At 57.9% G+C, this 25,195-nt stretch overlaps 1 protein-coding gene across 6 annotated transcripts; it reads left to right on the top strand.

The window, feature by feature from the left end:
- Positions 1-1,898: 1,898 nt before the first annotated feature.
- On the top strand, positions 1,899-23,535 carry Fam167a (family with sequence similarity 167 member A). 6 transcript variants are annotated; one of them, XM_090353694.1, is made up of 5 exons: positions 1,899-1,959; positions 6,822-6,898; positions 14,384-15,169; positions 22,888-23,135; positions 23,440-23,535. In XM_090353694.1, the coding sequence occupies exons 3-5, from the start codon at positions 14,687-14,689 to the stop codon at positions 23,525-23,527; spliced, it is 819 nt and encodes a 272-aa protein (XP_090209820.1). In that variant the 5' UTR covers positions 1,899-1,959; positions 6,822-6,898; positions 14,384-14,686; the 3' UTR covers positions 23,528-23,535. The 6 variants fall into 6 exon arrangements, with proteins under 6 accessions (XP_090209820.1, XP_090209818.1, XP_090209823.1 ...); XM_090353692.1 differs by lacking the exon at positions 1,899-1,959 and adding an exon at positions 2,836-2,917; XM_090353693.1 differs by lacking the exon at positions 1,899-1,959 and adding an exon at positions 3,811-3,869.
- The last annotated feature ends 1,660 nt before the right edge of the window (positions 23,536-25,195 follow it).

Genomic DNA, 25,195 nt, shown 5'->3' with positions numbered 1-25,195 from the left:
AACCTCCTGGCTCTTTCCAGGGCTCCTTCTGTCACATAAGGGATCCAGACTCCTCGAGTGAGATGCTCCTGAGCATGTCTGGAAGGTTCTGTCCTTCAGGGCCACCCCCCAGCCAGGTGAGCGGTGACGTTCCTGATTTCCTGCCTATACATTGTAGGCCCAGGAGCCCTAGTCCAGTGCTCAGCAAAAGTGCTCGGCTGGGCCTGGACAAGTTTACTCCGGGATGATTCTTGCAAGCGTTCACAGGAGAGGTGAGCAGGACCCAAGAGGCCACGATGGAGGGATGAGGGAGAAAGACAGAGACATCTGGGCCCAGGATGTCCTGTCACCTGCTCCCTAAACAAATAACAGCACTGGTTATGATCACACCCACCCGTGACAGGCGAGAGACCAAAGCAAATGGGTAAAAGGAGGCCTGGGGGCCATGTGTCCAAATATTTGAACATTGTAAACAAGCTAATAAACTGTGGGATAAGGTTTGTTCTTACCTCCTGCCTCAACAAATATACTTTTATATCATCCTCAAAGGCCAAGCACTGATTTCACATCCTCAGACTCCTAGAATTCAGAGGGGCAGAGCGGGGGGAGGCGGGGGAGTGAGGCCTCGGCCCACATCTGGGTCCTCCCAGCTTTTCCCACTCCACGGCTGGTGCTAGCAGAGCACTCCTCAGCTGGACAGTCGCATCTGAACCTCAGAGTCTAGGAGGGAGGCTGCACAGGCTGAGGACAGCCGGCGGGATAGGAGGTCCCCAGGTCCTGGAACCCAGAGGGCAGAGCAAAGAGTTCTCTGTAGCAGGCATCCAGGCAGGCCTTCGCCCATCTGTCAAGTCAATATTAGTGAAATCACGTCCATCCCTCCACGAAGTAATCGCAGCTCACTTAGCGACTGCTCCAGCTATATACTAATCCAAGCAGGCCAACACCGACCCTGGGGCCTGCTGGACTGCAGGTCCCCGGCTGGTTGTCATCAGCTTCCAGGCTCTGCATTGGCATCCTCACCTAGAAAATGCCAAAAGCACTTCCACCAGTCCCACACTAACCATCACTATCAGCACCATGACTGTCAGAACTACAATCACCACCACCATCACTGCCCCCCCTTCCAGCATGTGTCGCACCACGACTGTCAGAACTATAATCACCACCACCATCACTGCGCCCCCTTCCATCATGTGTCGCCACCACCATCGCAACCTGGCATCATTAACCTTTTGCCTCTGGTAAACAGCAACCATCTATCTGGGGGCCTCTTGTATCAGCTCCTCACTCAGCTTCCCAAAGGCCAGAGAACCGTGACATCCCTTCCTACTCCTCCTGCCTCAGTGCTATCCCACATACTGTAGCTCCACTCTTGTGCTACACTGACAGACCCCCCCAAACTCTGTGTAAATAATGGCACAAGCTCTTCTAACCCACTTCTCACACTCCTTCATTCAAGAGCCACCCTCTGTACGCGTCTAGGCTCAGGTAACGTGTCACCTCCTCTCCTCCCAGGACGATGGGGAACAGCTAATTCTCTTCTAAGTAACAAGTGATGTGTACGAACCTCCTAATGCCTAACACTGGATGACACAGAATGACTTGACCCCAAGTAAACCCAATGGGCTCCCTCTGGGGCAGAAAATCCACCCTTCTGGCTGAATCAACCTCTTGGAAGAGATAAGGGCAGCCAGGAGTCATCGCTGCTCATCATGATTCATGACCAACCCTTCCTGACCCCTCTCAAGGCCTTCCCAGGGCAGATGGCAGAAGCTGGTGGACACAGGTCTATGACTTCAGGTCCTAACTGCTCCCAGGAACAGAGCGGAGCCTGGTGTCATCCCTCCCCCGCCCTCCACCTCGTAGTCTATGGACAATGAGGACCAACAGCTTTGTGCTCTCAGCCAAGTGTGAGTACACATCTAACACGGGAAGGGGGCTTGCTGGCTTAAACATTCCAATGGGAACAGGACAGATTTAGTGAGGCCAAAACCCATCCCTGCCGTGTCCCTGGCACTGTCTTCACTGTCTGCTGCACACTGCATTCCAGTGGTGGGCAAGGTGCCCTTATCTTCCGCTATGGCAGGCACACGTGTTCTCTCGGGGCCTTTGCACTTGCTTCCCCCATGGTATATCCAGGACAGCTCCTTCTCATCGTGTATATGCCTTGGCTCTTATTGAGGTCACACTGGTCCACCTTGCTAAAAAAGTGTCCTGCTCCTCCTTGGCGGTCACTTCCAACCCAGGAGGAATGCAGTCTCAGTTTGTCTAGTCTACTCACTGTTCGTCATCCACCTCGCAGCTCCTGCTAAGATGTCAGCGCTCAGAGGCAAGGGAACCTCACGTGTTCCCCTGTCTGCCTGGTGTGTGGAGCAATCAATGGGGAATTGTTGAATGGACTGAATGGTGAGTGGGTCTAGAGACTGTGGAAAATGAGCATCAGTCTGGTTCCAATCTCAAGATGTTGAAAGGCTCAGCTGGACACTTGTAAAGCTGGCTCCTGTCATCCTAGCTGTGCAGAAGGCCAAGATCTGAGGCTTGCAGTTCAAAGTCAGTCCAGACGGGAAAGCCTGTGCGCCTCTTTCTCAACTCCTGAGCCGTGAACCTGCAGCTGCGGATGGCTCAAGTGGCAGAGCGCCAGCCCCACGGGAACTGCACTCCAGAGGTAGGACTCTAGCTTGGGGACAGCTGCCAGACTCTGAGTTCAAGCCCCATGTGGGTGAACACTGAAGGGTGAGGGGCCCGGGTGGGGAGGGGGGGAGGCTGACAGCCCAAAGGGGAGCCGTCCTGGAGCTTTGTGACATGGGGGACCCGCCAGGGCAGCTGCCGGCCCTGGCCAGGCTCACGGAGGTGTCCCCGAGTTAGGTCACCCGAGGCTCCCGACCGGCTCACACCGCTCCACCTCGAGCTGGACTTGGAGGAGCGCCACGAGCTCCAGGTCGGCACCGCGGGGCGCTGGGGCTCAGCCGCGGGAGCCCAGGCTGGAGGGGCGGCGGGGCGGCGGGGCGGCGGGGCGGCGGGGCGGCGGGGCGGCGGGGCCGGGCTGGAGGGGCGGCGGGGCGGCGGGGCGGCGGGGCCGGGCTGGAGGGGGCGGCGGGGCGGAGGGGCGGCGGGGCCGGGCTGGAGGGGGCGGCGGGGCGGCGGGGCGGAGGGGCCGGCGGGGCGGCGGGGCCGAGGGGCGGCGGGGCGGCGGGGCCGGGCTGGAGGGGGCGGCGGGGCGGCCGGGCGGCGGGGCGGCGGGGCGGCGGGGCCGGCGGGGCGGCGGGGCGGCGGGGCGGCGGGGCGGCGGGGCCGGGCTGGAGGGGGCGGCGGGGCGGAGGGGCGGAGGGGCGGCGGGGCGGCGGGGCCGGCGGGGCGGCGGGGCGGCGGGGCCGGCGGGGCGGCGGGGCGGCGGGGCCGGCGGGGCGGCGGGGCGGCGGGGCGGCGGGGCGGCGGGGCCGGGCTGGAGGGGGCGGCGGGGCGGAGGGGCGGAGGGGCGGCGGGGCGGCGGGGCCGGCGGGGCGGCGGGGCGGCGGGGCCGGCGGGGCGGCGGGGCGGAGGGGCGGCGGGGCGGAGGGGCGGGGCTGGAGGGGCCGGCGGGGCGGCCGGGCGGCGGGGCGGCGGGGCGGCGGGGCGGCGGGGCGGCGGGGCGGCGGGGCGGCGGGGCGGCGGGGCGGAGGGGCGGGGCTGGAGGGGCCGGCGGGGCGGAGGGGCCGGCGGGGCGGCGGGGCGGAGGGGCCGGGCTGGAGGGGCCGGCGGGGCGGCGGGGCCCCGGCCCGCGTCGCCTGGCAACCGCCCTGACGCAACCAGGGAAGGAGAAAAGCGCCGGGAAGCGGCGGGGCCGGGCGCGGGCGCGGGGCGGGGGCCGGCGGCGGGACGGCCACGCGCCTCGGCAGGGCCTCCAGCTCCAGGTGCGTGCGAGGCGCGGCGGCTCCGGGCCCGAGCCGGGGCGGGGGGGGGGGGGGAGGAGGGGAGGAGGGGAGGAGCGCGGCCGGCGGGGACGGAGGGGGGGGACGCCGGACCCGGAGGACACCGGACCCAGGGGGGGACGCCGGACCCGGAGGACGCGGGGCGGGGACGCCGGACCCGGAGGACACCGGACCGAGGGGGGGACGCCGGACCCGGAGGACACCGGACCGAGGGGGGGACGCCGGACCCGGAGGACGCGGGGCGGGGACGCCGGACCCGGAGGACACCGGACCGAGGGGGGGACGCCGGACCCGGAGGACGCGGGGCGGGGACGCCGGGCTCGGGGGGGGGGGAACCCCGCCTCGCCTGCGCCCCGCCGACGGCCCCCGGAGAGGAGGAGCCCAGCCCAGCCGGACCTCGGACGGGGTCCCCAGGGTGTCCTCCCCAGCTCAGCCGGGACCCGGGCACGGGCCACCGGGAAGACCAGCCAGGGGGCGGAGAGGAGCAGGCAGCTCCGGCCCGGCCTCCCCCAGCCGAGCTGTCAGAAACCTGCGGGGTGTGTGGGCCTGAAGTGGGCCCTGCCCCGCCCTGCCCTGCCCCGCCCTGCCCTGCCCTGCTCCGCCCTGCCCCGCCCTGCCCTGCCCTGCTCCGCCCTGCCCCGCCCTGCCCTGCCCTGCCCTGCCCTGCCCTGCCCTGCCCTGCCCTGCCCTGCCCTGCTCCATCCTGCCCTGCCCTACCCCGCCCTGCCCTACCCCGCCCCGCCCCGCCCCGCCCCGCCCCTCAGGAAGGTGGCCCTGGGGATTCTGACAGCCCTTGGGGGGGGTTCATCTGCCCCAAGACTGTCTGCAGTGCCCAGGGCTGCCCAGACAACCCTGCCCTGGCCCCCCCTCAGACCTGCTGCGGTGCCTGTCTGACTGTGTGCGGGGCAGGAGCTCTGGCCAGAGGGGTTTGGAGGCCCTGGAAGGCAGCCTCAGGCCAGGAGGCGGGCTGGTCAACATGAAGGCTCTTCTCCCGAGTCACCACCAGCGGGGAGGTGGTCACATCCACAGCCCCTGCACCCTCAGGATCCCCCTCACAGGGCTCATCATTACTCCCATGTATTGGGTCCAAGAGGTAGAATGACTGGGTGCAGCTCACAGGTGAAAGCAGAGGGAGTCAAGTGACCCCTGCTGCAGACCCCAAGACTCAAGAAGTGATATTCTCAGAGGAAATCCAAGCTGCCAGTGGCTCAGAGAGGCCAGGAAAGAAGTCACACCTACACAAGGTGACGGCCTTCCTGAAGGGCTCATCCCCCAATCGGAGAAGGTCTCTCTCGCCAGCCTTGGGGCCCCTGTGGAGCCAGCACAACCACTTTCTGGAGGCTACAAGACTGTCTTTGGGCCTAGCCAGCCACCAAGGGTCCTCGCTCAACCCCCTTCTTCCTCCTTTCCATGCTCCCTCGCTTCTACTTGTACCATGTCTTCCCCAGTTATGCACATAGATTACCACTGAGTAACTGTCGGCCTCCGTCCAGGAGAGGCTGAAGTAAACTGAGGCAGGGCCTGTCAGCGGAAGGAGTCCTCAGGCCTGCACCAATGAGGAAGCTGCTTGCCAAGTCCCTCACATGTCAGGCTGCTTTGTCCTCCCTGTGAGTTTTGCTGGTGGAAACTTCCTCGGGAGTGACTGGGATCCCCAGGGCCCTCCAGGAGTCACGCTGGGCCCCGCCATGGCTCTTCTCTTCACTGGCACATGGATCTGCTTGAAGAGGTGGAAGACGAACAAAACCCTTGTTGATACATAGGCCACGAATGGAAGTCAGTAGAGTCGTTGGGATGGCTCAGAACTCATGCAGCTGGTTTAGAAGCGTGTGACTGAAATGAACACACGTGCACATCAGGAAACCCCTTGTGAAATCCTTGGCTGGGCTTTGAAAGTAGAAAATCAATAGTCAAGGCAAATTCCTACTTGAACTGGACTTCACTGATTTTGCTTACTAGAAGTCGGAGCCAGTTATCCTGTGGATCTGAGTGGGCTCGACGGCTGTGTTTAGGGTTTGGGACATACGCCAGTCACAAGACTCTAGTAGGCCACACTGTTGTGAAATGACACCTGAGTGCCTCTGCTGGAAAATAGAAAAGAAGCGTGCCTGGGTTGCAGTCCACTTGGCTGTCCACAGATGGCTTTAAAGCCTGTGTTCTGGGTCCTAATTTCCACTGCCACGGTGGCCCCTGATCAGTGAAATCCTGTGCTCACATCTGAAAGCCAGCCAGGATGGGAAACAGGCTGCCCTAGCCCCTACCTTAACTGTGTGGACCCTTTTCACACAAGAGGGCTACTTGGTGCATTTCCCACGGCCCAGCCCTACCCACCCCAGAAGCTCAGCTCCTGCTGGGTTCCCAGCTACTTCCCTACCTGCCTAGCAGAGCTGGCTTCTCCCAGGCCTTGGGGGCTATTCAAGTGTGCCCAAAGGACCCCCCCCCCCCGCCCCTCATCTTTCCCGCATCTCTCCTTTCCTCTCTTTTCACCGAGGCTGTAAATTAGCCGCCAGGCTCCCAGGGGCCAGGGCCTCTCAGAACCACAGAGAAGCACAACTCTTTCTTGGTAATTGTCTCAACAACTTCTTTCACAGGCCAGAATGAAAAGGAAGGTTTCCGCCCTCCCAGGCTTCTGTCTCCTGGATGGCCTGGGCCCCATGTTAGCAGCAGAGAGCAGAGCCCATCCATTATTCAGCACCGATGTAGCATTTTGTATTTGGAAAGGGCTTAACCAATAATTTTAGAGTGTGTCCTCATAATGTGCCAGTAAGACAGGCGCCCCTGTTTCCCATACAATGGAAACGAGAAGCCTCAGGTCCAAACCCAGCCAGTACCTCCACTGGTCAGTCTTTTGATGTGCAGTCTCTCCGTGGTCTTAGACGGGGAGAATGTGAATTTGGGTGTGATTGTAAAGTCTCTGTGACTGCTCTGTCATTCCAGGTGTGTGGATGGAAGTGGAGGAGCCAGCACTGGCAGGGTGTAAACAGAATTTCACCGAGGTTCCCTGGAGGACTCAGGTAAGCAGACCCTGCTGCCTCTGCGCAGGGGTGCAGCCGGGGTGCACCCTGCTGCCTCTGCGCAGGGGTGGGAGCTGGTGCCTCACTGGCTGCTGTGCTCTGAGTGCCTGCCCCTCCCCTGCTCTGGAGAGAAGCAGAACATGGAGTAGGACATGTCCATAGCTCTCTGCAGCAGGACGAAGGGAGGGGAAGCACCAGCCCCGGGCTGCTTCTCCTCAGCAACCCTGGTCAGGACGGGCCGCTAGAGCAGCCCCTGTCCAGTGTCCTGTCCTGCAGCCCACGTCACCTGGCCGCCCCCCCGAGTGCGCACAGAGCAAGCGGAGAAATGAAGGGATCCTCCTCCCACTCAAGTTCCCGTTGTGTAGTGGCCTGGCTGAGCCTTCCTAAGTTCAGGCTCCTGTGCGGTGGGGCCTGTCTGCAGAGGGGGACCCCGCCCGGACAGGTCCTGCCTCGGGCCTGCACAGTGGGCCACTGTAGTTTCAGCCAGAAGCACTGAGCCTTGCCGTGGGAATGTGGAGATGTTGGCACTCTCATCCCTCTGGGTTTCTTTGGGCAAGGGACTTTGAAACAGAGAAACAGCATAAAGCTCGTGTGCCTGAAGCTTTTCCACAATGAAGCCATTTGAGGGCAGCCGTTCTCCTCCGAGGGCCTGCATGCTGGGATGGGTTCCTCACCTGAGGTAGAGGGAACTAGTCAGGCCTCAGGGTCATTTCAGGGTGAAAGGAGCACACACTCATGTGCATGAATGCACACACACACACACACACACACACACACACACCAATACAATTTCCCCAACCCCTACCCTTCACCATCTCATCCACACAGCTGGGGCCAGGATCCAGCCTCTGAATGGTATCTTCCCTTCTTCCCCCAGCAACTTTCTTCCCACTTCACCCTCCCCCCCCCCCCCTTCTAGCCTTGGCTTTGCCCAAGAGCTAGAATAAAGATGGGCCTGGGGCGGGGAAAGATGACCTGCAGAGTGTCAGATCAATGCTGTCCCTCCTGCCTCGGTCTCCATGGCAACTCCAAGGAGGAGGAGATGGGCTCCAGGCAGCTCTGCTCCTGTCAACAGCTCTGCAGGGGGCACAGGGCTGTGTCCCCTCCCCTCAGTCGTCCAGCTGGTCACTGAGGCACTGCCAAACTGGATGGGCTTGTCACAGTTCACCTGCCACGCTGGGTGAGGCCAGGCTGGAGGTCAGCCCCCATTCAGGCCTGGACTCCAGATTGATGATACGCTCCAGCCCAGCTGTGGACAGGGGCCCAGACCTGAAGACCTGTCACCCACGGGGCAACAGCTCAGAGGCACCCTCCAAGCCTCTTCCCCTCTCATCATCCTCGAGGCAGCTCTGTATAAGTCACCTGGGCTGGCCCTCAACCTTGGAGCAGGCCCCAGTTTGACAACTTCAGAAGCCCCCTCAGAGCCAGGACCATGGGCAGAGGTGGAGGCGCTGGGTCTGCCTGACCCCGCAGGTGCTGGAGAGGAGCCAGGAGAGGCTATCATCTGCTAGCCTGTGGCTGTGTGGTGGGGCAATGTGTCTTGGCCACTCAAAGCTCACTTGGCAGAGGAACACAGAGCCATGAACTGCCAGATGGTGTTGGGGGCACAAAGTCCAGACTGAGGACATCCGGCACCCCCAGACATCCCTGCTCAGAGAAGCTTCCTCCTACGGGGATGGCTGGGGCCTGGTTATTCGTGCCACAAACCTCCCCGTGGACATGTTGACACCTGGACGGGCCCCTGTCCAGACAGTATATTCTAGAAAATGGTCGCCACTGCATCCCTCAAGAAGTAAAGGTGTAAGACCGGGGGCTGTCACAGAGGAAAGCTGGGGCTGCAGGTCAGACACTCAGTTCCCCGCCTCAGTTACGCTCAACAGGGACTAGACCTTCCAATCATTCCCTGCTGTACACGCAGGATCCACCATGCAGGGTAGGTGGTCCTCAGGGATGCGGCCAGCCCCGTCTTGGTGGAAAGCAGAACAGCCTGGGGCCACGCCTGCAGAGACCACTGGACCAGACTGGTCAGCTCTTCCGCTTTCGCCCAGTTCTTGGGCACTAGCTGAAGGCTCTATAAGCCAGAGCATGTCCATTTCTGTAGTGACCCATGGTGGTATTTTTTTATTAGTAGGAATCGATGTGAGCATGCACATCTGGAAAACTGACCCTGCTGGCACGGATCAAAGACCCTTGTCGACTGTGAATTAGGAACCATAACCAAGTACTGACAGGCTCAGTCACATCTCAGTCACAGGACAGTGCCGTCCACCCTGGGACTCTCACACGCGCAGTGCATGCCCCTGCCCGTGGAACACGTGGACACGGGGGAGGAGAGAGCCCCTGGCAGTGTCACAACACTTTATTTACATCACCACTTGGCCCTTGTTTATATATACTTCCATCCACTGTCCCCTCACTCCAGCAAGCCACAGAATGATAGGCTTGCAGGGTGGCAGAGAACTCACAGGGTGGCAGGAGGTAAAGCGGCCAGAGAGAAAGCAGGCAGAAGCAGGAGACAGAGAGGGTGGTCACATGGTTGTTCTAGGGGAGAGGGGTGTGCTACCTCCAGGGCTGACTCCAGGCTGTCTCCAGATTCCTCCCCATCCATCCCCCTGGGTCTCACAGGACAAACTCGAGTGGGGGTGGGGTGGGGTGGGCTGAGCCTCTAATGGACCAAGGTCAAGTTGCATGCTGTACTCAGTTGCCAGAGTCTGGGCAGAGGAGAAGCAAGGGTCTGCTCCTCTGGTGGCAGCACTCGGTGGTCAGGAAAGGAAGATCCTAGATCCGGCAGAAATAAGACAAGCAAAAACCAGACGTCAGCAAACACCCTCCACATTCATTTACAGCTTTCTCCAGCATGTGCTTTTGCTAGTCCTTTGTAAACGTGAGGATCGCAGCTCAAAGCATCCAAGAGGAGAATTAGAAAGCTGCACAATCGGGGCCTAACTGGGGGCTTTGAGCTGCCCCGTGTGCTTGGCTTGTGACCAGTGAAGCCTTCCCTTTGAGAGCCAGAGGCCTCAGCGCCCCCCGCTGGCTGGGAGGGAGATGGCTTGGGAGTTTGGGGATTTGGGGAAAAAACAAACAAAAAACAAGCTTTAGAATCCCCGCTGGCTGAGCTCAGCGAAGTCCTGTGACCATCTCTTGGGGGCAGGGAGAGGGCATGTCCCAGGGCCAGGCTCTCCCAGCAAAGGTGGGCCTGGGAAGGGCTGGATACTGCTGTGGCCTCCCACGGATTGGCAGAACTGAGGCTGCTCCTGATCTGTGCCAGGCACTCCCCGAGCAGGGGCGGGAGAGGCAGGTGGCATCTCAGGAGATAACTGGGAGAGAAGCCATCCCAGAAACAGCTTTGCTTCTCCGTGCCCAGCCAGGCCAGCTCAGTGCGAGTGCTTAGGCTTCCCGCAGACAGGGGAAACCTTGGCAACCACCACTCATCCTGAGATGCTTAGAGAGCACAGCACCACACTAGGTGCTGGAGAAGCAGGAGAAAAGGCCCCATGCTCACCTCATGAAGGTCAGAGCCAGTGAGAAACCACCAGAAAAGTTCCCGGCACAATCGGATGCTAGTCAGTGGTCAGAGGCCAGCCTGGAAGGGCAAGGCCTCAGCTGCACGTCCCCTGCCCGCTCGCGCTGTGACCTCAGTCTCCATCTGTGCTATGGGGATTGGGAGCCTGCTGAGCTGGTAGAGGCCGAGCCCTCAGGGCTCTCCTGGCATGGAAGCCCAGAGTAGGCATTAGCTAATCTTGTGATGACATAATTGTTTTCCCCAGCACACAGGCCAGCCTGGGAAAATCAAGAGGTTCCAGAAGAGGGAAAAATCCCTGAGAACTCGGGAAGAGAGGAGAGGGAAGGGCCAATGTATGGGAAGTCAGAGTCTGAGCGAGCGTGGGGATCAGGGCTGTACAGTTAGAAAATGGATAGGCTTACAAGGCTGCCGTGGGTATTATGTGTGTATTGTACGTTACCAGGTGTATCATCTATGGATTGTGTGGGTTGAGTGTGGATTGTGTATGTTTTGTGCATTATCTTGTGTTATGTGTGTGTTTCACTGTGTACAATCTATTATGCGTTTTTATTGTGTTCATTACGTGTGTCTTGTGTGTATTTGATGTGTACTCAGGGTGCATCATGAATGTTGTGTATTGTGTGTCAATTTTCTGTATTGTGTGGGTTACTATCGTGTATGTTAGGCAGATGAGTAGTTCTAGGAAGAATTGAAGTGGGAAGAGATGCTGATCCGGGGCTATCAGTGTGAAAGGAGAATTACGAAGCCTATCCCGCCCTGCCCCGCCCTGGGAATCTTCAGGAAAATGGGTTTGAAGGTTTCCCGGGTGAACTCATAAGGTGATAATGATATGAGGTGTTGGCTGGCTGGCAGAACCCACCCACCTGCCTCTTGGTGCCATCACCAAGGAATTCGCTTAGGGCTGGCAAAGCCTCCAGTAAGGGCCGGGAAGCCCGGAAATGAGTTTGAAGGGCAGTCTGGTGTGCAGCGTGGGAGCCTGGTATCCCCCTGCCTGCCTGCTGGAACCCTGGGATTGCAGCTTGTTTGCCCCATACTGGGTTCCAGGTCTGGCAGCACCCCCTGGCTTCCTCCTCTGATCCTTGCTCCCCTGGGCCTGGGAGGAGCTAGCTTAGATGACAACCTTCACCGCCCAGTGTGTTGGAGGGGCCCTCCCATCCTGGCCCCAGAAACCCCTGAATGGAGATAAAAAGCTCTGCATGCTGTGCCTCTGCAGGAAGCTGCCCAGGGCTGGCCTTTGTTCCCGGCACCCAGCCCATATCTCCCACCAGTTAGGGACACGGCCAGCTGGGTGTCAGATAAGTGGGCAGTGGCTGACAGCCTCCTGGCACCTCCCTGGAGCCTGTGTGGGTGACATTCCAACTCAGCGCCCATGCCAGCTGGACAGGAGGAAAGAACCCTCTGAGCCTCGCTAAAGATACCAGACACGGAAGGGGTGCAGTTCTCCAGTGCCAGAGCTCTGCCCTGCCAGGCTCACCCATGCTCCACATGGCAAGTCCACAACGCAGGCTTCTCCATCTCCTCTCATTATTCCTCTCCGATAATGCCAGTGTTCAGGTGGGAACAGCTCTTGACAGTGTGCAGAGAGTCTTTGCCCCCTGTTCCATCAGTCCCTGAGTCACTGGCATAGGACCAAGGGACTCCACAGACGAGAAGGCTCGGCCTGCATCCTGGTGAGACCAGACACTGGCCTGAAGCTTGATGCCCGTGCAGATCACAGCGAACCGTGCTCACCTAGTCCCGTAAGCTGTGGGTGGACATTAACACGGTGAGCCAGGCCAGGTGGGGTCTGGCGCAGGATGCACAGGGTGCTGGTCTGGGGCGGGTTCTTCCCCCCATTCCTGAGGCAGGCCTGCCCCTTTGGAGGTCTTTCAGACCTACTGAGAGCCAAAAGCATGGGGCGGGTGAGGTGAACTGGCTGTGTCACTCGGCTTTTGATGAAGAACACCAGGGTGTTGAGATTGGCTCAGGCCACCCTGCCTGTCCAGGGCCCACCAGAGGACTGCTTAGTGTGGTGACAGCCATAGGACTCTGATGTGGCCCTGATCAACCCGCAGGAGTCGGGCATAGCACAGGGACTCTCACTTCCCTTCATGGGTTCGAATCACCAGCCAGAAATTCTTAGGACTTCGTGTTGTTAAAGCAGGAGCGCAGTGCTTGCATGTTGCTCTGAGCACTGTGGCTGTGGAGCTGCTTTTCAAAAGAGGACCCAGAGCTGTGGGGCAGTCACCTGGCCACAAGAGCTGGGGGTGGGTAGCCACGCTCAGGATCTCACTCTGAGGCCAGAGGCTGACCCAGAATCAAGGGGTGCTGTGCACTGCTGCCCCCCCACATCTGTGCCTCCATGGTCCCCTTTGTGGAAGAGGAGCCCCCCCACCTGTGGGCAAGAGGGCTGCAGTGAGCTCAGTTACACCAGGTGCTTGGCCATCACAAGGCTTAGCAGACCAAAGTCTGGGCCTGGGTTGACTCAGTTCACTGAGGGACTGTTCCAGCCTCCCCAGAACAATGAAACAATTAAAATCAACCCCCCTCCTGACGCAGGGGCACAGAGTCAGACCCCCAGCGCTCGCCCAAGGAGAGCTGCTTACCTATGAGTGCAGGATGCTGCTCCCCCATACCTGTCAAGCACCACCCCCCCAAAGCCAACTGAGGAGAGGTCGAGGCCACACAGGACCCTGGCAGAGAGCCAGGCCCACCAGTCTTCCTGCCGTGGGGCCCTCTCCAAACCCCTCTGCTGGGTGTTAGTAACTCCTGGGCAGGCATGCTATGTGGTTGGGCTGCCCCAGGCATACTGAGGATGGATTCTGGCATGTCGACAAAGGCAGACAGCAGGCGCCTGGAAGGCGCCCCAGACAACAGCTCCCCAGGTCTCCAGGTTGGAGAGGGCCTGAGAAGACTTGTGATTCAGGAAACTGCTTCTTGTACTGAGGAGCATAGGAAGACCCAAAGAGCACAAGAACCTCAGCTCTGCCAAATGCAGAGTGCCCAGGTCAGATCGGATCCTGGCTCTGGGCCCTGTGTCAGCTTCCTGTCTCCTTTTGCATTCCAGTCTTAGAGATGGTTCTCTATCCAGCCATTCAGATTTCACAGCTGCATTCCCTAATCTCATTTCTTAATCCTCCTCTTTAGCCAACTTCAAGGCACGTGTCTCTTCTGACCTGCCCCTCTCCCTCCACTGATCTGTCCCGAAGACTGGGAGGTGGCTGGCTAATTCTGATTGCGCCCTACCATGATGGGGTAGGACCCTTGGCTGGTCACTCTCACTAGAGAAGGGAAAGCCAAAACAGATCACTCTGGAACCCTTGCCAGGACACTTTAGAGAAACAGGAGAACCATCTTTCCCCAGGGTGAGTCACAAGCCCCACTGCTCTGTTCAGCTCAGCCCAGCTCCTTCCTCCTTCCTGGCCGCAGCTGCAGGTTTATTTGCTTCCTCCTAAGAGGTGAGGTCACGTGTTGGTGCAGGAGGCGGTGTGTTGAGGGAGCCAGACCCTGGGCGGGTCGGTGGTGGGTGGGGGCACGGAGGGGAGCAGACACACCTGAGCATGTAGGCACTGCCCAGCCGGTCGTCAGGCTTCAGGGATCCTGGGGCAGCTGCTGCCCAGGGAAGAGACTTGGTGCGCTCACATTTGGCCAGCTGGCCCCAGCTCCTTGCTGCTCCCAGGTGAGTCGCTTATTCTTGAATTGCTGGAGTGTAAAATGGGGAGAAGAATCTCCACAGGCTTGCTGTGAACAGAGAAGGGAGAGGCAGACTGGTTTAATGAATGGCAAAACGGATTTTATTAGGAACTGCTGTGCATTGAGTGCAGGTCCTGAGATCATTTCCCTACCTTCCAGTACTGGGCTAGCCAGTGGAGGACTTGTCACTAACCTCTCCGAGCCTCAGTTTCCCCTCCTAAGGAGTGGACATGCCTGCCTCAAGGGGCTGGGGAGGGGTCCACTCTGATGATGTCTCATCCTTCCTGCAGGACCAGCACCTCCTGCCCTCATCCAAGGGACAACGCCGACCTGCTTCCCACCCAGCCCCAGTCTGAACATATCTGCAGAACAGACGGGTCTTGCCAGAGGCTGCCCTGGAGATTCCAGCAACCACTTGTTTGTTCCTGCCATCTGTGGAGCCCACAGGAGTCCGGGACACATCATAGACCCTGAGCCCTGCCTTGGATTGGGTCAGAGAAGGCCTCCCTGGGGCCAACTCCACAGCCTCCAAGACCCGACCTCCAAGGCCAGGCCCCATCCAGTGATGCCCTCAGGAGCCCGGTCCCAGCTGGATGAGCCCCTTCCCAGAGCGGGAGCCAACCTTGCCACCCAGCCAGCCTTCCTCGCTGCCCTCCCCAGTTCCCTCCACTGACTGCTGGGCGGATGTTAGGATGTCTGTGCCCCAGATCCAAATCGAAGGAGTGGGTGAGGAGGAGGGGCTGGCAGCAGCCCCTCCCGACGACCACCTGCGCAGCCTGAAGGCCCTCACGGAGAAGCTGAGGCTGGAGACCCGCAGGCCCTCCTACCTGGAGTGGCAGGCCAGGCTGGAAGAGCAGCCGTGGCCCTTTGCGAGGCCTGCTGCTGGGCAGGAGGATGCCAGCTTGGAAGAGGAAGAATGTGGGCACGGGGACCCCTTGTTACCCCCGAGGGGGTCCAGGGAGCACCCCCCACCCGCCACCCCCGCCGGTGGGGGCGACGGGGCTCCAAGGTCCATGGGCAAGCTGGAAGATTTCCAAAGCATTGATGAGGCGCTAACCTGGCTCAGGAAGGAACTGGTGAGTGTCACCCGCCCTCGCCCCGCGGGAGCCCCCAGAAAAGAGGAGGGGATGCAGAGCTCTGCCTTCTTCTGTTGGTCTCCTCTCTCCCTTGAGCATGTTCGTCCTCTTCTCTTTAACCACGGCCCCAACTTACAAGTCCTGTTAGACAAAGGACAGCTCTCATTTCTCTGTGTTACGCAGGCCCTCCTCACAGACATGCCCTCCTCCCTCCCTGCCCCCACCCGCCGCCCAGCAGCCATCAGAGCTTCCTATTCTATCACCAAAGCCCCCTCATCCACCTTCAGTCCCAGCTGCCTGCTGTGCCTGGGACCAATGACATAGCAAGCAAGTGGTTGCGCTCCTCAAGCTGGGGTTTGGGGGGTAGCTGCAGGAGGGACCCTGCAGCTGGGGTTTGGGGGTTGCTGCTGTGAGGGTGGAGGCCCAACCTGAAAAGCACTGAACCCATGACGCCAGGATTCCAGGGGACGCATGACTGGTCATGCTTTAACTGAGAGCCTTGGCCAGGAGGCTGAGCCTGCCCGGAAATCCAACAGGACTGAGCATTCCAGGTAAAAAGAGAATAAGCACAGGTGGAATGATGTGGAGCAATGATGTGGAGCAGGAGTGCAGCGGCTCCGCCCTTTTCCTGCTCACTGGCATAACAGATTCCAACCCACCACAAACCTCTCTCACCTGCCTGCTATGAATCTCAGCCTGGGGCAACAGAGAGGGCCTTGTCCTGCCCACTTCCCAGGGGAAAATCACCAGTCCCCCAGCTTGGTGGCTTCTCTGATGAGCCAAGCATACAGCTAAGCCTTGGCTATGTCCTGAGGCCCTGGTAACACCTGCTGGTCAGGCCGTTCTGCTGAGGGGGCAGCAAAGGGCCAGCTGCCCTCCAGAGCTGGTAGTGACCTCAGGTCAACAAGGAAGACAAAATACTACTGGTTTGTCTAGTAGAATTCTGGAAAACAACTGCCCCTAGGAGTCTGGGATTCTTTTGCACCACAGTGCAGTGCGTTGTGGGTTGTGTATATGAAGGGATGATGCTGTAGGATGTACGTATCTGATTAGTTGGAAACCTTTTGGGTTTGATGTTGGGAATGCTGTTCGGAACACCCATAACATAATACAGGTCATTAGCAATGGATGGTGTGTGTGTGTGCACGCGTGCGCGTGTGCACGAGTGCACGCTGTTGGCATTTGTTGAAGGCTATCACCTGTGGATTCTTATTCATGGGGTTGTGTGAGAGATAGAGAAATGGATATCTAGTGTCCAGGACAGATCTTAAACAGTGCTCTTCAAATTCCTGAGGCTAAGCTGCTTTGATCTGTTTCCATAAGAAGGAACAGAAAATATCCGTTCATCAAGGATACACTTCGTTGGTTTCAGGTTCATTTGGGATTTTGTTGCTTCTGGGATCAGAGCTATTTACTTTCCAAATAAGTTCACATTCTTCATGGACCTCCTTTCAGAGCAGGAGACAGGGAGGAAATCATCCTGGAAGCCCTAATCAGTCAAGACTCCCTGGACCCCTCTCTCATAACAACTGCAAAGCTTTGGTCACACTGCCTGTGCTCTGCTGGGCCTGCTGTTTCTCTTGCTAGAACATGGCAGGCCAAGGTGCCCCAAGGGCTTGTGGGCAAGGTGCAGGAGCAGCTTCAGGAAGTCGGTGGAGCAGGGCATCCTTAGGGGTCAGTGGACATTGGTTGTCGTGGTTGTCAGCCTTTGGATGGCCAAAGGCGGAGGTGGGCAGAGGGAATGCTTGCATCAGTAACAGTGCCTTACCTCTGAAGAGAGTACTCCACTCTGCTGCCATTCCCTGTGCCGCCAGGGGTGTGAAACACCTGGACACCGGCTCTTCACTTGCATTTCTCACCACTTTGTTGTCCCATGGCATGGCTGTTCTGGACACCTCGCTCTCAGGAAGAGGACATAGACTGGGAGAGCAATGTTAGCTGTCAGAAGAAGCCTGCCTTCCCAGCATGCTTAGCTGCCACGGCACAACAATCCCCAAAGGCAGGCTATTTTCTAACTCTGTGAGCTCACAGAAATACCCAAACAGCAGCAGTTAACAAAGTGCACAGGGTCAGAGAGAAATGAGACTGAATGAGAACCCACTCACCCTTTCTCTTGGATTCTTACAATCCTGGAGGCTTATTGTGAATGTTTTCACTTTACAGTTGAGGAAACTGAGGTTCGTAGGAGTCATGTGACACTCCTAGGATGGACCATAGGACTGGAAAGTGGCAGAGTCAGGACCCAAAGGTAGCCTCCATCTTTGGGGGGGGGGTTTGAGACCCAGTAGCAGAAGGCCTAGCTGGGGTGCTGGGAGAGCTGTGCCGCATGAACTTTATTATATAGACTCTCCCACCCCCAAGGCCCCTGATAAAGAATTTCTACCAGGCCCTCAGGTGACAATCTGTGTCATAAGTACCACACTTGGGGTGTCAGAGAATCAAAGGGGGCAGAGATGGGACTGAGCAACCAAGCAGAAACCTCAGAGAGCGGACTCAGAGCTCCAGGCCTGTCCCTGCCATTACTGTCTCATTGCCTGGGGCTGAGGCAGTGACTTGCACTCAGAGAAGGCATACAGGTGATCTCAAAATACAAGATTCAGGGACCACAGCCATCCTCCCCCAAAGTGGTCTCCCCAAAGCAGGATGGCAGGCAGGTCGGGGACGGTGGCACACAGATCTGTCTGGGACAGAAATGAATTACCGAGGTAGAAGCAACTACCATTTGAACATGTTCTCGTGTTCTTACCTCTCAGTCAAAACCAGGAAATAGACTGAAATTATAATTCAGTGAATTATAATTCAGCTCAACAGAAGCCCAGATCCCAGGAAAGGATGGCCCCCACTGTCCCCTGGATCGTCTGGCGGCTCCAGGAACAACTAGTCTAGGCAGAGAAAGGGTTGTTGACTTCTTCACCCTCTAGGGGAGGCTGTGCCAGGTCTGAAGCGTGGTTTGCCTTCCTCTTCCTGAGGACTGCCTGATCTCCACAGACTTCCCAAGTGGGAAAGGGGCTAAAGCCCCCTCCTGCCTCTCCCTCCTGGCTGTCATTATTAGACAGAGGGCAGCGGCTCCTGACCCCCACCCCCAGGCACCTGCAAATAGCCAATGCACTGGACTCTGAGGAAAGTGGAGCCTCCTCCATGTGTGTCTCCAGCAGAGGCAGACTTAGGCTCTGAGTGGATTTAAGACAGGGTCAGCGGGCTGGCGAGGGCAGCTGGGGCCGCAGCCTCTGACTCCTCCAGGCTAAGATCAGACTCCTTGTTCCCAGGATGTCCACTCAGGGTCTGTGAGGTGACCATTGTGCCCAGCTGCTGGGTGCAGAAGGTCACAACCTCCTAGTGGGCAGGGTGGGGTGTGTGTGTGTGTGTGTGTGTGTGTGTGTGTGTGTGTGTGTGTGTGTGTGTGTGTGTGTGTGTGTCACACCTCCTCTGGAAGGAGGGGGTGGGCAGGGTGGGGTGTGTGTGTGTGTGTGTGTGTGTGTGTGACATCTCCTCTGGAAGGAGGGGGTGGGCAGGGTGGTGTGTGTGTGTGTGTGTGTGTGTGTGTGTGTGTGTGTGTGTGTCACACCTCCTCCAGAAGGAGGGGGTGGGCAGGGCAGGGCATGGAGTGTGGACGCTGCCCCTGCCCTCAGCTGACTCTGGGACATAGAACATCTCCCAATGCCCCAGATTCCTGGGAAGGAGGGGGCTCCCTTCTGTCCTGCCTCGGCAGTGAGGTGCAGAAATCCTCTGTGCCAATCCAGGAGGTGAAGAATAGGGAAAAGAACGGCTTCCTCTTTGTCTATGGGGGTCAAGTCAAAAAACACCCAGCTTCTCCTGGCCTCTTCATGACACCCCAGCTTCTCCAGGCCTCTTCATGGTGAGAATCCCTGGGTGCCAGCCACAGACACTTTTTCAGTTGCACACAAGTGTTTGATCCCTGCAGACAGAGCCTTCCAGAGGTGTTTATACTTGTGAGAAAAAGGGGCCAAGATGCCTGGCAGCTGGTAATCAGGCAGGGCCCAGGTGCCAGGAAGCCTGGAGACCTGAGGTCTGCTGGCGCCCTGTAAGCCCAGCTTGGTGCCAGCCAACCAGCCAGAGACAGCTCCTGGTAGATCCTCTCATGGAGCCTCTGGTGCCCAGGCTGCTTACTTGGCAAATGTGCAGCTTTTGGCAAGTCTAGGCACAGCTCACTGAAGCCCAAACTATCCAGCTAATCCGCTGAAGGTCCTGTCAAATGATGGGGGATCTGGTGACCCAGCCAGGGCAGCCCTCTGAGCTAGGAGCACTGAGGTCTCAGCTCTCACATGCAGGAATGCCGACTGTTTTCTCTTCCCATTTGATGGAGAAGACGAAGGCTCGGCAGGGTTATGGGCTTGACAGTGAGGCTAAGTGACCAACCCAAGGCTGTATGCCAGGATGAAGCTAGACCAGGCTAGGGACCCACCTGCTGCGCTCGGGTTCTTTGTCCTCCTGTGTTGATGTGTCACCCGTTCAAGCCATGTGCCATGTGCTGTCTATCAACCCTCCTGGCTCCAGAACAGGGTGCTTTGGCCTGCGATGTGGTTCAGTGTGATAGAATGCTTATTTAGCAAGTCCAAGCCCCGGGGTTCAATCCCAGTAGCATGGGACTTCATTTCTGATCATGTTTGTTCTGCTTTCTGAAATTTCTACAATAAGAAAGTATTATTTACCTATGATCAGGAAGAGAAATATTATGAAAAAAATAAAAGGGCAAAGAAAGGAGTGCCATAAGGAGACCCCACCCTCAGTTTCCTGAGGGCCACAAAGGAAGCTCGGATAGAGCAGAGGGTAGGAGCTCTGCTGCATGGCATCTGGAGACACCCGGAGCCCCGGAGGTGGGCAGGGACCTTTTCACACCAAACTCAGCCTTGCAGTGCCATCCTCAGCCCTGGGTGCCTTGCGGTGAGAGTGAGCTGAGGCCAAGGGGGCAGGGCCTCCTCTGTGAGGCCGAGAAGCAGCTGCCAGCGGGGGGGCCCCAGAGCCCCAGCTGAAGTTCCCAGCTTCTCCATTCAGCCCCTGAGTCTGGTGGCAGCAGAGTTAACGCGTTCTCTCTGGTGACTGTCACCCCACCAGCCCAGGAGCTGGCTATGATTAGAGAGGAGGAGGCAAGCATGAAATGTGTAATTCAATTTGATTTCAAGTCCTACCACATCCTAATGATATTGGCTAGAGGGAAAATGATTTGCCTAATCCTCTTTGGTTTTATCACCATGAAATGGAGATAATAAGAAGCTTCCAGCAATTGGGGGAAGGAAAATAGGGGTACGGTGTCCTCCCATACCCATACCTGTCTGTCCAGGGCTGCGTATCTGTGTGTGTGTGTGTTCGTGCGTGCATGCATGTGTCTGTGTGTCTGTATGTCTGTGTGTCTATGTCTGTGTCTGTGTTGGTCAATGTCACAGTGCTTCATCTCCCAGGACAGGCCTGACCAGCACTTCACAGGGGGAAGTTCTGGAATTAGGAGAGCTGTCCACAGTTAGCCAGGGGAGCAGGGATTTGAACTCAGATCTGCCTAGCCACAGAGTCTGGCTTGGAACAACTCCCCAGCAAAGGAGCACGGAGGCACATTCTGCTCCCTTGGTGGTGGGTGCCTCGGGTGCTGTTCTCACAGTCATTTGCATTTCCCCTTCTTTTGAAGGGGTTATGTATGTCTCTGAGAGAGAGGCGGGGTCTGGAAGTCCTAAGGTTCAGACAGAAGGCACTGCTCAGCCAGAGCGCTGCGCCATCCCGGGCTAGGTAACCAGTCAAGCATTAGAACATTAACACATGTGCATTTACATGAGGGGCACAGCAGTACAGTTTGATACAAATATATGCTATTAGAATAATTAGCACTTCTGTCACCTCGAGTAACTGGGGTATCTGTGTGGGGAACCTGCAAACTCTTCCCCGTTAGTTATTTGGAAGCATGTGGTAAGTTGTTATGACGTGATAAAGAATGCTATTCATCTTTCCTGCTCCCTCCCCACTTCCCAGCCTCCAGGGACCTCTATTCTCTCCTCCTCCTCCTCCTTTTTCATCCTCCTTCTTCATCCTCTTCTTCTTCCCATGGGGCTTGAATTCAGAGCCTGGGAACTAAAGGCAAACCTTCGTGTGAAACTAAATGCTGAGACAGGTTATCAAGACTACAAGCTTCAAGAACAGGGTCTCACAACCCATGTGAGGATGGGTGGGAATGCAGCCCGTTCTACTCCTTATATGAACTAAGAAAAGTAGAGAAAGCTGCCCGATCACATGCCCAGTCTCCCCCGATGCCCCTGCTCTGCCGTCAGCTCTGCATCTAATCATGCCAGCTAATTTGCACCTGTGGCTGGCTCCTGTCACCTAGAATAACGCCTTCATCCGTGCTGTGGCTTTTACCCATCTCTTTGTTAAGGCTGAGTGATGTCCCAGCGTAGGATGGGCTGGATTTTATTTGTTCCGCCACCAGGGCACCGGAGCTGCTCTGTCTTTGAGCTGGAAGGGGAAGGGAGAGCTGGGATCTTTGCCTCCCCTTCTTTTGGGTATACATCTCAACATGAACTAGCTGGCCATGATGAACTTGCTTCCTTTCTTGGGGATACTTCCCCACCCCCTTGCTTTTTCCAGCAAGTTCTGCAGCCTTCATTTGCTAGTTCCTCAGAACCTTACAGTTCCTTGTCCAGGGAGACAGAACCAGGCTTCTCCTCTCTGGGTGTGGAAGGCCGACCAGGACCCCCGCTCACTTGAGATCTTGCTGCTGTGTCTCTTCAGAGACCATCCCCCACCCCCTTCACCTGGCCAAGTGGGCTTGGAAGCCAGGAAACCTCTCCTCCTCCTCCTCCTCCCCCCCTCCTCCCACAGAGCCATGTAATTATGGGGTTTAGTTATATAAACCTTGCCTTAGGGTTCCCTGCCTGAAGAAACAGGTCAGCTCTCAAGAAAATGTTCTTAGCTCCTGCAAAGAAACCTTCATCGGTTTGCCTCCATTTCCTTACCCTAGTGGGGACCCACCCCCCACTTGTGGTGTACCCACATCCTCTGACCGGGCATCTTTCCCCCTCTCTCCAGGTGCTGTGTCCTAATAACAAGACTGCTGGAACAACAAGCCACACCCCTGAGTCCTGTGCCTGTGTCCCCAGCGGGACCCCAGGCCGTCTTGGGAGGAGGGGCATGGATGGACACATCTTACTTGGGGCCTTGGCATTAAACGTGCATTGAAAGTTGATGGAATCTAAGGCTGGGCATCTCAGGCTTTTCAGGGCAGGCCTGAGCCTGGGAGGTCCTGGCAGGGCTTAGAGAAGGACCCAGATGTCAGCAAGCTAACCACCTTGCTCCTTCCTGCCAACTGGGGCTCGCATCCATCATAGGCTATCCCCGCCGTGTTGTTTCTCGCCTAGATGTCTACTGTCTCTGGGGCCCAGGCTGCCTCTGGAAGGTAGAACCCTGAAGGAGCCGCCTCCTTGGGCCCATGTGAGGTTCCCCTGCTACTGCTATTCCAGGCTGGTTTGTCCTGAGCAGTCCTGAGAGAAGCACTGTGGGAAGAGTTGGGGAACTAGTACATAGAAACTGTCCCTGGGGGTTCCTGCTTCCATGTCCCCTGCAGAGCTTAAGAGACAGAGACGGAACCCTGAAATTCTTACTGCTGATCACTCGTTTTCCTATCCAGCCATTCACTGTATTCCAAACCTGAAGCGAAAGAGGGGGGCTGTGACCCCTCCTGAGCTCTGCTGACGGGCACCTCTGCTCCTCCCTTGCAGGCAGAGATGCGGCTGCAGGACCAGCAGCTGGCCAGGCAGCTCATGCGCCTGCGCGGAGACATCAACAAGCTAAAGATCGAGCAGACCTGCCGCCAGCACCGGAGGATGCTCAACGACGCCACCTACGAGCTGGAGGAGCGCGACGAGCTGTCCGACCTCTTCTGTGATTCCCCACTCGCCTCCTCCTTCAGCCTCTCCACGCCACTCAAGCTCATTGGTGTCACCAAGATGAACATCAACTCCCGGAGGTTCTCTCTCTGCTGAGCAGCCCTGGAGGGGGCGAGGGCGGGAACCTGGGGTGAGGAAGCTGAGCCTGGGTCTCCCAGCAGGGCTCTCCAAGGCAGGGCCCACCCCAAGACCTGGTGGGAGATGGGCCAAGGAGGCCCAGCTGGGGAGCCCAGGGGCTCCACCAGCAGCTAAATGTGTGCAGAAGCGGCCTGACACTTGGCTTCCCACAGGACCCTCCCCCGTCCTCCCCTTGGTGACCCCCATTCCCATATCCTGGAATCTCTGGTGCTATGAACTGGCCCCCCCCCCTTTCTATTCTTGCAGGCGGCTCCTCTCTCCAGGGACCTGGGGAGACGGGGTGTGTTCAAGGTGCCATCTCCTACGCGGCCGCCACCCCTCAAGTTCCCGCTAATGGGTGAGGTGGCCTGTCCTGGCTGTCCCCAGGGCAGGAAATAAAAGAAAGAGCAAGGTGGCCCCCAGCCGGCCACCTGCAATGCTGGGGCAGCGTTGGGCTACTGTCAGACTTCCACCTTGGCACTCCAAGGCTATATAAACAATCTCTAATGCCTGCCAGGATTGTGAACCCCACTCAGATACCGCCGTGCCTCCCCTGGCCATATCTCCAGTGTCTTCAGTGTCTGTGTAACACAGGGACTCTTTCTACCACCCTCAACCCCACAGAAGACCGAGAGGCTGCTGTGACCAAAGCAGGCCAGTGGAGCACTGGTGTCCCATACTGAGTCCTCTGGGATGGGGCGGGTCAGACCTCCTGTCTGATGGGAGATCCCCATCTGTGAGGGGTCCACCGAGGGTCCCAGAGGTCACGCCTGAGCCTCCCAACTCATCGTAGCTGAGGAAGACTGTTTCGATACGCTGCCTGCTTGTGGATGTCTGTCTGCTTCTTGTCAGATGCTGAGGCCAGTTGAGTAGGTCAGGGCAATTCTGGACTTGGCTTTGAGGCTGCTTTCTTAATAGCAAACGGAAGCTCAGCAGCGGCGGCTCACAGGTCAGGGCAGTTACCTGCCCCTATTACTCTGCCACTCCAGGTTTCTTAGGCCTCGATGGCATTACTAACAGTGATGCCTGGCACAGATGAAGTTCCTTGGGTTACCCAGCCATTTAATGGCTATAGAATATTGCGATGGGAACTCATGATAAACAATGCCTACATAGGTCACAATGAACTTGAACCCCAAAGAAAGTCCTGAGGCTTCGCCAAACCCACGAGTTACCAGCCTTCCTCCCCTCCTCCCCACTCAGCCCCTTGCTAGATTCTTCCCCTCCTCCCCTGCCCTATCCCCCACCCCCTTTGCCATCCCACATCATCCTCGTGGACCACGAGCATGCACGCTGAGGTCCACGGGAGCTGGGGAGGGCTGGGAGAGGAAGATGCAAGTAGCTAGGGAGAATGTGGCCCCTTCCTTATGATTGCAAAGCTCTGGAGATTTATGCTTTCTGCAAAGAAGGTGGAACACGTGGCCGGGATTTGCCCTCATCCCTCAAGTCCAAGGTCGCATCCTCAAGGCCGTCCATAGCACTGCCAAGTCCCAAGGGGCCTACCTTTCTTGCCACCTCCCCCAGGGGCAGGCCTGGAGTCTGTGGGTCACCCTCTGACGTACACACACACACTCCCCTCTATGCTGGAGAAATGCCCAAACTGGCTTTGTTTGATTTTTTCAAAGTCAGAAAACGTGAGGATTTGGGCTTGAAGGAAGTGGAGCCCTCTGGTTGGGTTCAGCCCTGGTGACTGACAGGGCAGCAGGGCGGTGCGTGGGTTAACTTGTGTCCTGGAGGAATAGCAGACACGCACACAGTTTGGAATAGGTTAGAGTGCCCAGCTGTTTCGGGCAGTTCTTCCTCAGTTTTTTTTGGAATGGAAGGGAGGCGGGGGCACTGCAGGAGCGCCAGGTCTTCTATGTGCAGTCCACTGTCTGTTAGGCACAAACAGCCAGTTCCATTTTGTGAAGTTCCTGCTTTGGGTGGGTCAGCAGCCATGCTGGCCAGACCCCCAGAGCGCCTTCCCTGTGGCTTTGTACGTGTACACAGCATGGCAGTGATCTCATGAGCCGTCTCTGTACCC

This window comes from Megascapheus bottae, chromosome 20 (assembly GCF_031878675.1).
Source record: "Megascapheus bottae isolate mThoBot1 chromosome 20, mThoBot2.hap1, whole genome shotgun sequence".
Taxonomy (NCBI): domain Eukaryota; kingdom Metazoa; phylum Chordata; class Mammalia; order Rodentia; family Geomyidae; genus Megascapheus; species Megascapheus bottae.
The sequence above is the reverse complement of the archived record's forward strand: the minus strand, read 5'-3'. Positions and strand labels throughout refer to the sequence as shown.